General features: G+C 54.0%; 1 protein-coding gene across 6 annotated transcripts in view; it reads left to right on the forward strand.

The window, feature by feature from the left end:
• Mgmt (O-6-methylguanine-DNA methyltransferase) overlaps positions 1-10,379 on the forward strand; it is a 234,324-nt gene that overhangs the window by 188,460 nt on the left and 35,485 nt on the right. For all 6 annotated transcript variants that reach the window (XM_046448835.2, XM_046448836.2, XM_046448832.2 and 3 more), the window contains one exon: positions 3,162-3,322. In XM_046448835.2, coding sequence (XP_046304791.1) covers positions 3,162-3,322 — 161 coding nt within the window. The remainder of the gene's footprint in view (positions 1-3,161; positions 3,323-10,379) is intronic.

A 10,379-nucleotide genomic window follows, 5' to 3' on the forward strand; every position in this document is an offset into this window, starting at 1 on the left:
CACCCCTGTGATGGCCAAGCAGACCCCATAGTCCTAAAGACCAACCTAGAGCTCTTGCAGAAGAGGTGCCAGGCCCAGGTGGTTTGGCACAGGGTGTTGTGGCGGGCCTGTCCCTCTGGTGCCCTCAGTTGAGGGTTGCTGCACAAGGGCATCACTTCCTGTCTGAGCAGGTGGCATTAACCCTGAGGCGACCACTGGCTATCGGCTCTTTGCTCTGGACGGAGCTCCGGCAGGCCCCAGTGAACACCGTCCTGCTCCCTGGGTTTACAGCTGTCCCTGGGCCTCAGGATGGCAGAGCACATCTCATGGTTCTCCATCCTTCCTGTTAGCCCTCTTTCAGTGCACGGCTTATTTGGTGAGTGAGAAACAGAGCAAGAATATTCTAAGATTGAATAATAATTCAGCCAAGCACAGGGCAGATTTCTCCTTTCCACTGTCAGACGTGGCTAGTAGGGAAAGAAAGTGGGCAGTGAGAGGACGGTGCCTCCCTCCAGGAGCCCTCTGAGAGGCCTGTTCTCTGCCTGCGGAGAGAGCCCGGCCTCCCTCGGGGCCTCTTGGTGCCTGGGCCTGCGAAGGGTTCCCAGGCGGCCATTCAGGCCAAGAAAGCAGCTTGTGTGTTCAGGCCCCAGGCTGAACGAGGGCCCTGTGTCGTCTGGATCTGTTCCACGTGGTGGTGTGTCAACAGGATTAGCTGCTCTGCAGGGCTAGAGTCTCAGTCCTGACGCATGTCCCAGTGGTCTGTCCCTGTGTGGCCTGCTGGCGAGCTCCTGTCTCCTTTCTCCGTTGGAGCCCCGGCTCCTTCCTGACCTGCCAGTGTCTGCATGCTTAGACAGCCTCTCCAGTAGCAGTGTGGACCCTGTGCATCCCCCGTCAGTGCAGTTCATCTCAAGGCCTTGGAGATGTTAAATACCACAAGGGCCCCGTCTCAGACTCCAGCATGGCCTGCTGTCTCCCGCCATTGCCCTGCAGGACCCAGGCCAACAGTGCCAACAGAGCAAGGAACCCCCCAGGGTTCCCCTCCTCCAGTAGCAGGAGCTGGCACAGCTCTGCAGGGGCTCACCCCCAATGGGGACAGACTCCGCTTCCCACAGTGCCCCTGAACTTGGCCACGCAGGCACCCTGTAGGAGTACAGCATAGCCATGTTGACTCCAATGGAAACCCTGGGATGTCCTTAGGCCTAGGTTGGCCCCTTTGATGGTCCTGTATCAAAGGTGTGAATGTCCCAGGAGGAATGCAGAAGTGGCTTCCATTGGTGTGTCTGCCTGCATCCATGAGCCTGCCCAGCCTGCCTTCACCAACAAAGGATCCCGTGGGAGAGCGCATGCATGCGCACACCGCCCTCCTCCTCTGCCTCTGCTGCAGCTGTGAGGTAGTCAGCCTCTGTAACCAGAGGGAAGTCGGTGGCTGCCCCTTGCCTCATGGTGTACCTTTGACTACAGATTTGCACAAGTGTGGTTCCCCCAGGGACTAACCATGCGGGAGCCACCGGAGCTGGCAGCGTGAGGCAGTGCTCTGAGAGGTTCTGCAAACTCTCCAATCTGGCCTCCCACCTGCCTGAGCACAAGGAAGCTGCTGGTCCCTGGCAGCCTGGGCTGTGGCCTAGATGCCAGGCAGCACCCACACGGCAGCTGGGTTACCAGCCCCTCCACCACAGGCCTCTTCCAGAGCTCTGGATCAGCCTCGTTCTTACTGCTGTAGCCTTGCTGGGGCAGCTAGGGCCTCGTGGCCTCTGGCAGTTACATTCCCCTGTTTAGGGACAAAGTGACCGTTTTGTCCTGGCATGCAAAATTTGTGCCCACCTTTCCATGATTCATTATCCTCCTGCCCACACCCTGAGATCAGCCATGCACAAGCTCTTTCTCCTCTTTGTTGACACTTTTGCCCCCCAGGGTGGCCTCCTGGTTCCTCTTCTCCATCCATCTCATCTGCCATCCCAACTCGGGCAGACACAGCCAGACCTGTGCTCCCGGGCACTTCAGCCCCGCCTGTCATGCCTGTGCTGGGCCGTGTTTCCAGTGAACGGAGGCCCCCTGCTTCATGGGGATGCTCAGAGGATGGAGAGAAGACAAGATGGTCTGATGATGGAAGCTCACACTCCAGGCCTCTCAGGACCCAGGGTGCCGCAGGAGCTCGGGAAGGATGCCGGGAAGCATCCCGCAGGGACGTCAGGGAGGCTCTGTCCCTCTTCCCACAAGAGCCTCAGAAGCTGTGCTACCTGCAGAGGAGAGTAGAAAAGCTGTGCCCACCAGGCCTGGGAAGGGTCTGGAAGCCTGCGCCTGTCCAAGGCTGGACAGGCAGAAAGTCATCCAAGACAGCAGGCCCAGTGCCGCTGCTTCATGGGGTGGGTCCTGAGCAACTGGAATAAAACCAGATCTGCCTACAGCTCCAGGGCCCAGGATCAGAAAGCAAACCACCTGCCAACAGGATGCTTGCCCCCCATGGAAGATGAGCAGTGGGTTCTGTGAGGGGCCAGACCAAGAGGCAGAGGAGGAGTGTCCATGCAGACACAGCCAGGGAGCAGTCTGATTAACCCCAAAATGTTTGGGATTCAAATTCAGGACATCAAAGGGCAGGGAGATGGTGACCAGGAAGAATGAGCGGGAAGACTTGAGAAGGAACCAGGAGATGCCCTGGGCGTAGAAGCCACAGTGCTGTCATCGAAGCGCCAGGCCCACCGGCAGCTCCCCTGAGGATCAGTGCTCTGGAGCCTGGGAATGCCAAATGGAGTGGGCATATGAGTCAAAGTAACCCCAGACGGGGCATGCCCCCGCTGTTGGGGTCCAGAGTAGGGTGGGGGACGTGTGCTACAGCTGATGTTGCTGTTTCTGGAGAATATGTTTGATGATGGCTACTTGATGCTTTTGTGGCTGTTGCCTTAGAAAGAGCACACTCTCGCCCCGTGACTGGTGCACATGGCTCCTGCTCTGGTGTATCTGTGCCTTGTGCCCGTAGACCTTTGGAGCTCACACTTGAGCCCTCAGTGTCCTAAGCCAGGAGATGGTGGGGTGTGGGGGGTGACCCAGCGTCTTCCTGCTCGGCTCCTGCTGGGCAGCTGGTGGGACACAGACGTTCCTCCAGCTAGACGCAGCGGCCATTCACTCCTCCCTTGTGTGGAGGCAGGGCCCAGAAGTTTACTAAGCCCCTGTGGTCCCTTTTGCAGCCCTGCGGAGGCCCCAGCAGCTCCTGAGGTTGTCAGCGGTCCAGAGGGAACATCGGAGCCCCTGATGCGATGCGCAGCCTGGCTGGATGCCTATTTCCACAAGCCCTCAGCCATCGAAGGGCTCCCTCTGCCTGCTCTGCACCATCCCGTGTTCCAGAAAGGTTGGTACCTGCGCCTGACTCGGTGACTGTTACTGACGTCACAGCTTGCTGACCACACCAACTTGCTGTTTTCACGTTATCTCCGCCCAGGTGGCATATGGCCAGGCTGAAGGACAAGAGCTTGTGGTCTCCACCCATTCCAAGTGGCTGTGTTAGTTTTGGCACATGGTCACATAATTCTTGGCAAGGGCCATGAAAATGATGCATGCAGATCAACTCTCGCTGGCTGAAAGGTTTAAACAGGAACACATCTGAATGGCAGTAAAGTTTTCAATAAGCTCATTGTTAACTTAAACTCTTTGCCTGCCAACAGCCTGAAAATGAGACTCATACGTGGGCAATTAGCCACTTTCACAAACTCAGTGACAGCTACATCAGAGAGCGCAGCTGCATTGTATCCTCTCAGATAGGCTTTAAATCTAATTCCTTAAACTTAGTACATTCGACGGGTTCTTAAGCATGAATTGAGAACTTGATGCTTCAGTGCAGTGTACTTTATAAAGTGTCTTCAGTGGCCTAAAAATGTCTTGCCAGACGTTTCTTTTAAATCTTTTGTTGTTCTACTCAGCACAGAAGTTAATTATAGCAGCTAACATTCTAGACACATACCAAAAATTTATTTTGGATAATGATTTTTATAAATAATCATCGCAGTGTAAATGAATATCTGCTCAGATGTCTGTGTGTAGATATACACACATCCTTAAGGAGATAAACTACCCTGAGATTTTACATATGGTGATTTTAAAGCAATCTTGAATTTCAAAGTGGTTCTAAGTACAATTAAAGGTATTCTAATTGCTGTCTGATTTTTCAGCACCAATGGACTTGAAATTGGCGTTATTTCTAGGGAAGCTGGTATAGAAGAAGCTCCTGAGTTTGGGCTGATCCCAGGTTCAGTGATGTGGTCAGGCAAGGGAATGGACAAAGCCGCGAGCGTGTTTTGTACAAGATGAACGGACGCTGCATCTGAAATGCTCGGGTTCCTCATTGTCCATATCATGCAGAACTACCTCCAGGTTTTTCTCAGAGCTCCCGAATTTCTAAATGTGAGTCTCTGGGATGGTGGGGAGGCTCGGTAGGACACTGTGCACATCCAAAGCCCTCCACCAGCCCCCCATGAGGCGCTGAGGGAACGGTGCTGCCCGGCCCCCTGCCACGTCCTGCCTGCTCTGCCCCACCTCCCGTCCAGCTCTGTGAGCCGTGGGCTGCAGTGATCGTGTGGGTGACCCAACCTGTTGAGCACTTCCAACCACCAGGGTGGGCTAGGGATGTTACTGTACTGCAAGGAAGTGAGAGATGGGTTTGTCTCCTAGGGGAGGACGTGGGGGCCTCAGAGCAAGGCACTCAGGCGCACTGTCACCACAGGGGAGCCACAGAGCTAGTCAGGGAACTTTCCTTCCCTCAGTCTACCCACGAGACAGCTGAGGTCTGAGGTCTTGAAACAGAAACTTGTCTTATAAAGCAGGTGAGAAAGTGTCTGTCTAATCTCACAAGGGGACAAGCACGTAAAATCCTAAACCTCACCTAAGCTTTGTTGTGTAACTTAGAAATGTCGAGGCTAAAGTTGCGAGAACTCATTAGTTTTTCATGAGCCAGACAGTGATACTGGCACAGAGTGGGACTCTACTGGCCTTGTCCCACCAGCATCCAGAGAGTAGGGCCATGCCAGACCTGGAGAAGGAGCCCAATGAGCCACTGACAATGATCCAGGCCAGAGGTGACTGGCAGAGGAGTGATATTGGAATGATCAGAGGTCCCCCACCTGCCTCAGCCTTCTCACCCACTCTGAGGCCCCACTGCGGTGTTGGCTGGCCCCAGATCTGGGACCTGCCTCTGGGACTCCTCACACACAGCTCCAAGAGGCCATGCCTGCCCCTCCTGCCTGGCTCTGGAGTCCACCCCAGGCCCCCACACTGGCTGTGTCCTATGCAGCAGCTCGTGGTGGGTCTTGGTGACCACAAAGTCCTCTAGTAGCCTTGGAGAGGATGAAACCATCCACTACCCCAGCCCTGCAGTGCTGGCAGGCACCTCAGGGTTGTGGTCAGCAGAGTCTCAGCACCCTTCTTTCTCTCAGTGCCTGGAGACGTGGAAGGCAGTGCAGACCAGCATGTTCACCTCCCTAATGGGGTCCCCTGCTCCAGGTCCTCTCAACAGTGGTTGCTGCTGAGGCTGGGACTTGGCATATTTCTGCATATGAAACCTGGGGGTTTTCTTTTCTATTTTTCTTTTTTTATTTCATTCTTTTGATTTAGTGCAGTCACTTCCTCCTGCACAGGGCCCAGGTATGTAGATTTTCCAGTTTCAAAAAGTGGAGCTGGTGGTTGGTGGTGGTGGCAGCATCAGACTGCTGACATAGACCTGCCGGGCAGACCCCCACCCCCAGCTGCCTGTCCTCAGCGCAGGGTGCTCCACAGCAGCTTGCGTCTGCTAACGCTAGTGAAGGAGGGAAAGTCTTGGGACAGGGATACCTCGGCGTCCCCTGGAAGCTGTGGGTTCACGGAAATTGATCCTCTTTGCAGACTGCAAGGAATGGGTTGCTTTTCATTTAAGAAATGTCTTCTGGACTGTTCCATTTCCTGTGCCTGTTTTGAATGGGTCTGACATATTTTGTGTTGCGGGTTTTTTTTTTTTTTCTTTTCAGTCATATCTTAAATTTAGGCCAGTTCTATCCCTTTCAAAAAGCGGTTTGTAAGGAGCCGGCCCTGAGTGCCAGCACACTTGCCTTTTTTGCTAACGCCCTGGCTTGTAAGTCTGCCACTGCTCCATGCCAGGCTCACATTCTCCTGGGCACCCACACACCTGTGCTGCTGTGGCGCTCTCCCTGGCCCCAGGGCCTCCTCTCCTTCCCAGGATCCTTCCAAGATGTGGATGTGCTGCTCTTGATTTGTTTTTAAGGCTAGCCACAAAAATAGAAAGTTGAACCATATAAAATTGTTGTTTTGTGATCAAAAGTTATCCAATAGTGGACATTTTATTTAGTTCAGGTCATTATTTTTGGAGAATTTCTGAAGTTTAATTAGTTGCAGGCCAACTATTGGGTTGTTTGTGTGTTGAGGACGACAGACCACCCTTCCTGACCAGGAGTCTGCAGTGGGCCATGGCCTCGTTCCAAGTCGGATAGTGGGCTGCTCCTGAGAGAGGGGGATGGCTCCTGAGGAAGTCCTGGTGTCCTGTTGCAGGAGCAAGGCCCAGGCATCCAGAGCAGGGCCATGGCATGGTGGACCCAGCAGGTGCCCCGGGCTTTCTCACAGGCAGATGTCAACAGCCCGGTTCTGAGTTTTACTTTAAAGGGTGGGTGTTCCCTTTAAATGGGATGCTCAAGGCTGTCCTGACCCCTTCACCACAGCTGTTGGCTTGTAGCTGTGAAAGCCTTGCTTCCCCACCTCTGGCTGCAAGTGAGCCTGGTGACTCCTGCACTGAGCCGAGGATAGGACCCACACCCCCGTGTGTGGATCTGCACAGAACACCTCGTTTCAGAAGCGCCCCCCAAGAAGGCCTGCCCGAGTCATGGGAAAGGCCTTTCAGGGTTGAGTTAATTTCCCCACCGAGTCCTGGAAGACTGCCTGACTACTTGTGCCTCCAGTGGGGTCCCTGAGCGTTCTGAAAGGCAGATGATGGGGCAGCCATCTCCCTGGCCCTCCTCAGAGCAGCCCTTCAAAGCTCCACTTTGGGGACCCGAGCAAGGGCTGTACCCCTAGCTACCTGCTGCCCGCACCTGTAGCGCTCACATCCTGGCTGTCACTCATGGAGGGGAAGCGTAGCCCTGACAGGCCCTACCTGGGCCAGGTGGTCCCTCAAGCCTCCACCTGACACGTGGGCCATTGTGTTCCGGCAGCGTGCTGTGTGGGTCACACGTCCACCTATGCCCGCATCGGTGCCTTCCACCCTCAGGCACTTTGCTGTTTACAGCCTGAACTGTAAACAACGGTGTGATGGGATGGTCAGCAAGAGAGTGCGTCTTGGGGTCTGCTGGAGAACGTCACCCTCACCCTGTCCTGCCACGTCTTAAACAAGGACGTCGAAATTGCTGATCTTGCCGAGATACTACCTGGTGGAGCCAGAAGGTTCCGAAGCCTCCTTCCAGTGCACTTATTGATTAGAACAAGCTAACAACACTGCACTTAAATTACGTGGGAAGGAAACAGCTGGTGGAAATGTAATTCCGTCAACCTCAGAGCTGCTGGATCCCTTTCCAGGGACAGCAGACGTGGAAATCTGGGGCTTAGGCCAGCTGAGGCCAGTGTCTGGAAAGGTGAGTATGAAAGACCCCACCCACAGCCAGCCCCCCAGTCATGCCCATCAGCAGCAGAGGCCACAGTCGGAAGCAGCCACCATCCTGGAGAGGAGAACCCAGCAGATTTCTGTGTCTAGAGCAGGATGGGAGAGAGATGGTGGAAGGGCAGCAGTGGTCAGGGATGAGCGGGGGAGGGTCCACAGCGTGTGGACCTGAAGGTGACCAAGGTAGACAGCAGCGTCATCTTCATCAGGGATGATCACTGGCACTCTGCTCCAAGGAGCACATCCCCTGTGGACAGGAGACCAGGGCCACTGCACTGGCTTCCTCTTCCAAGCTGCATGGCAGGGCTCACCTCTTCCCCCGTCAGGCTCCGTGGGCACACAGGCCTCCTTCCCGAGCGCCAGCCCAGGAGGACTGCTTCCCAGGGAAGAGGCTCTCTGATGGTCTAGTCCTTCTCCTGGCTAACTGTCCGGCTTGCACTTGAACGTCCCTGTTATTTCCAGACCCTCAGCAGGATGAGGAGGTTAGATTAGTTTCCAAATGCAGAACCTTAAGGTGGAGAGTCTCTCTAGGCTAGGGCCTCCCAGCCTGCACAGGAAACATCACTTCCCTGGGAGCTCCCCACAAGGCCCCCTAGGGCTGGTGGCTCTCCTGGTTTGCCCTGCTTTGTCCACACAGGGCTGGCCCTGGGGATTGCCTGGCCTGGCTAGCCAGTGATGACTGATGCCCCTCCTTCCTTGTCCTTCACCTCGACCGAGTGGCTACTTCTTGGCACATGGGTGAATTTCCTGGGCCAAGGATCCCGAGGCTTGGGTCACATCCTAGCCTGTCATTGATATTTTAATGCAGGCTCCTGCCTGGCCATTGTCTCCATACTTGGTCTTTTCTTTGGAGGAGGTGACATCTTGGACTAGGAGAGCTCTTAAAATTACAAGTGTGATTCACTAGAGCAATGGCTTTTTCAAGTGCAGTTGTGTCTTGGCCCCCTCCATGGCGTGTGGGGCAGGGGTTACATGTCAGAATGCTCTAGAAGTCTTGTTCATAACTTTATGCCTATGGATTTCTGTACTTCTCATCCCTCCCTGAGACACATAGAAATCTTAGGCACACACAGCCTGTCTTGAGAATTATCGCTCTAAAGAAACTTATTAAGAGGGAAGCAGCGCGGAGGCAGAGTGCTGGCCTGGCACACTTGAGCCCTGGCTTCCGTCTTCAGCACCGGGGAGAAATGGGTGCAGGTCTTGTCCATACAACTGCTGGCACTTCCCCTGACGTTCCCATTCTTAACCACTGGTTTCATTTGAAACGTGCACCTGTGCGTGTGTGGAGTGCTTTGCTCCTGTGCTGCTGGCTAAGGAGGTCCTGGGTGTGTATGACCTGGGATTTGCCCTTAGCCAGGTGAGAGGGTCGAAAGCCTGGCATGCGCCCCCTTTCCAACTTGGGGGAAGAGAGCCAAACGTGCTGCATGTGAACATCACCACCACCAAGAGCCTGGCCAAGGCCCTGGGGGAGCCTTACAGAGCTGCCAGAAGGCATGCAGATGTTTTGGGCCAATATGCACTTCCCCTACTATAAGATAGCCAGAGAGGCGAGGCTACAGATTCTTCCAGAGGACTGTGGGTGATGCAATTGGCCAGCAAATGGGCAGAGGTTGCTTTGGTTACTGAATGAGGGCCAACCCTGTCTGAGGACCCAGCCCGGGTCAGCTGATGGTTTACATACACCTTGCACTTGCCAGGGAGATGGCAGTGAAATGCCCTGTGGAAGGGACTGGTGGCTCTGGGGTCTTCAGAAATGTCTATAACCGAACCATACCCTGCTGGACCCCAAGAAATCCGTGTTTTCCCTATGCAAAGAGCCCTCTGACTTATCAGCACTTACCCAGGCTCCAGAAAGCCTGGTTACCTGCCCCCAGGAAGCAGGTAGTCTGAGCCTTGGTGGCCCAAGGTCTGTGTGGCGATCTGGGAAAGTGAGCTTCAGGAGGGCTCACTCCAGGCTGCTGTCCGGCCAAGAGGGCCCTGTGAAAGCCCTGTGTTCAAGCCCTGCAGGAGGTGAGCAGGGCTCTGCTAGGACTGCAGCTCCTGACCATTACGTGTGCTGCTTCTATGAGAAAATACATTAAAATGTGACTTGCATGACCCCGAGTAATCCAACAGTGAAGCTGCTCTGACCTGGACCCTCCTCACTTGGCCAGCGCGGCAAGAGGCTGGCTGCCGTGTCCGGGCCAGGCTTGGGCTTCCTCGTGGAGCAGCCCGTCCTCAGGGTGCTGCCATGAGGGGTCAGGTTAAGCACCCCTCCCTCCAGTGAGCTCAGATCCGAAACAGACTCTGAAAAATAGGAATTTTCTATGAAGTCTGAAATTTAAAGGAAAGGGCAGACTTTGGGCTTTGATGTGCTTTTTCACTTTTCTCTCACATTGTAATCATTAGCTAAGTACCACTCCCAAAGGGAATGTTTATGGTAATTTATTTTGTTGTTCTAAGGTGTCCTACGTTCCTCTTATAGGTAACACCAGTGCTTTTTGAGATCATCCTAGCAATGGTAGAATTACTTCTACTACTATGTGCATAGAGAAAATATTTTTCTAAGATGTGCCTAAAAATTGGGACTATAAGATATCAGCATGTTAATTATTGGTGTTGAATTAACGGTAGTAATGCCAGAAAACTATGGATCTTAGCAGCCAGAAGTGTAGGAACTATTAAACATGTGATTCAGCGTGTGATTTTTACTAGCAACCCATGTGCTCAGACTGGGGCATCATAAGCTTTGAGTTTTAATCCTAAAGGTTGCGTTTTGTGCAGCAGAATTAAGAGT

Source organism: Marmota monax, unplaced genomic scaffold, assembly GCF_021218885.2.
Source record: "Marmota monax isolate L192 unplaced genomic scaffold, Marmota_monax_Labrador192_F-V1.1 WCK01_AAM20220418_F8-fsc00076, whole genome shotgun sequence".
NCBI lineage: Eukaryota > Metazoa > Chordata > Mammalia > Rodentia > Sciuridae > Marmota > Marmota monax.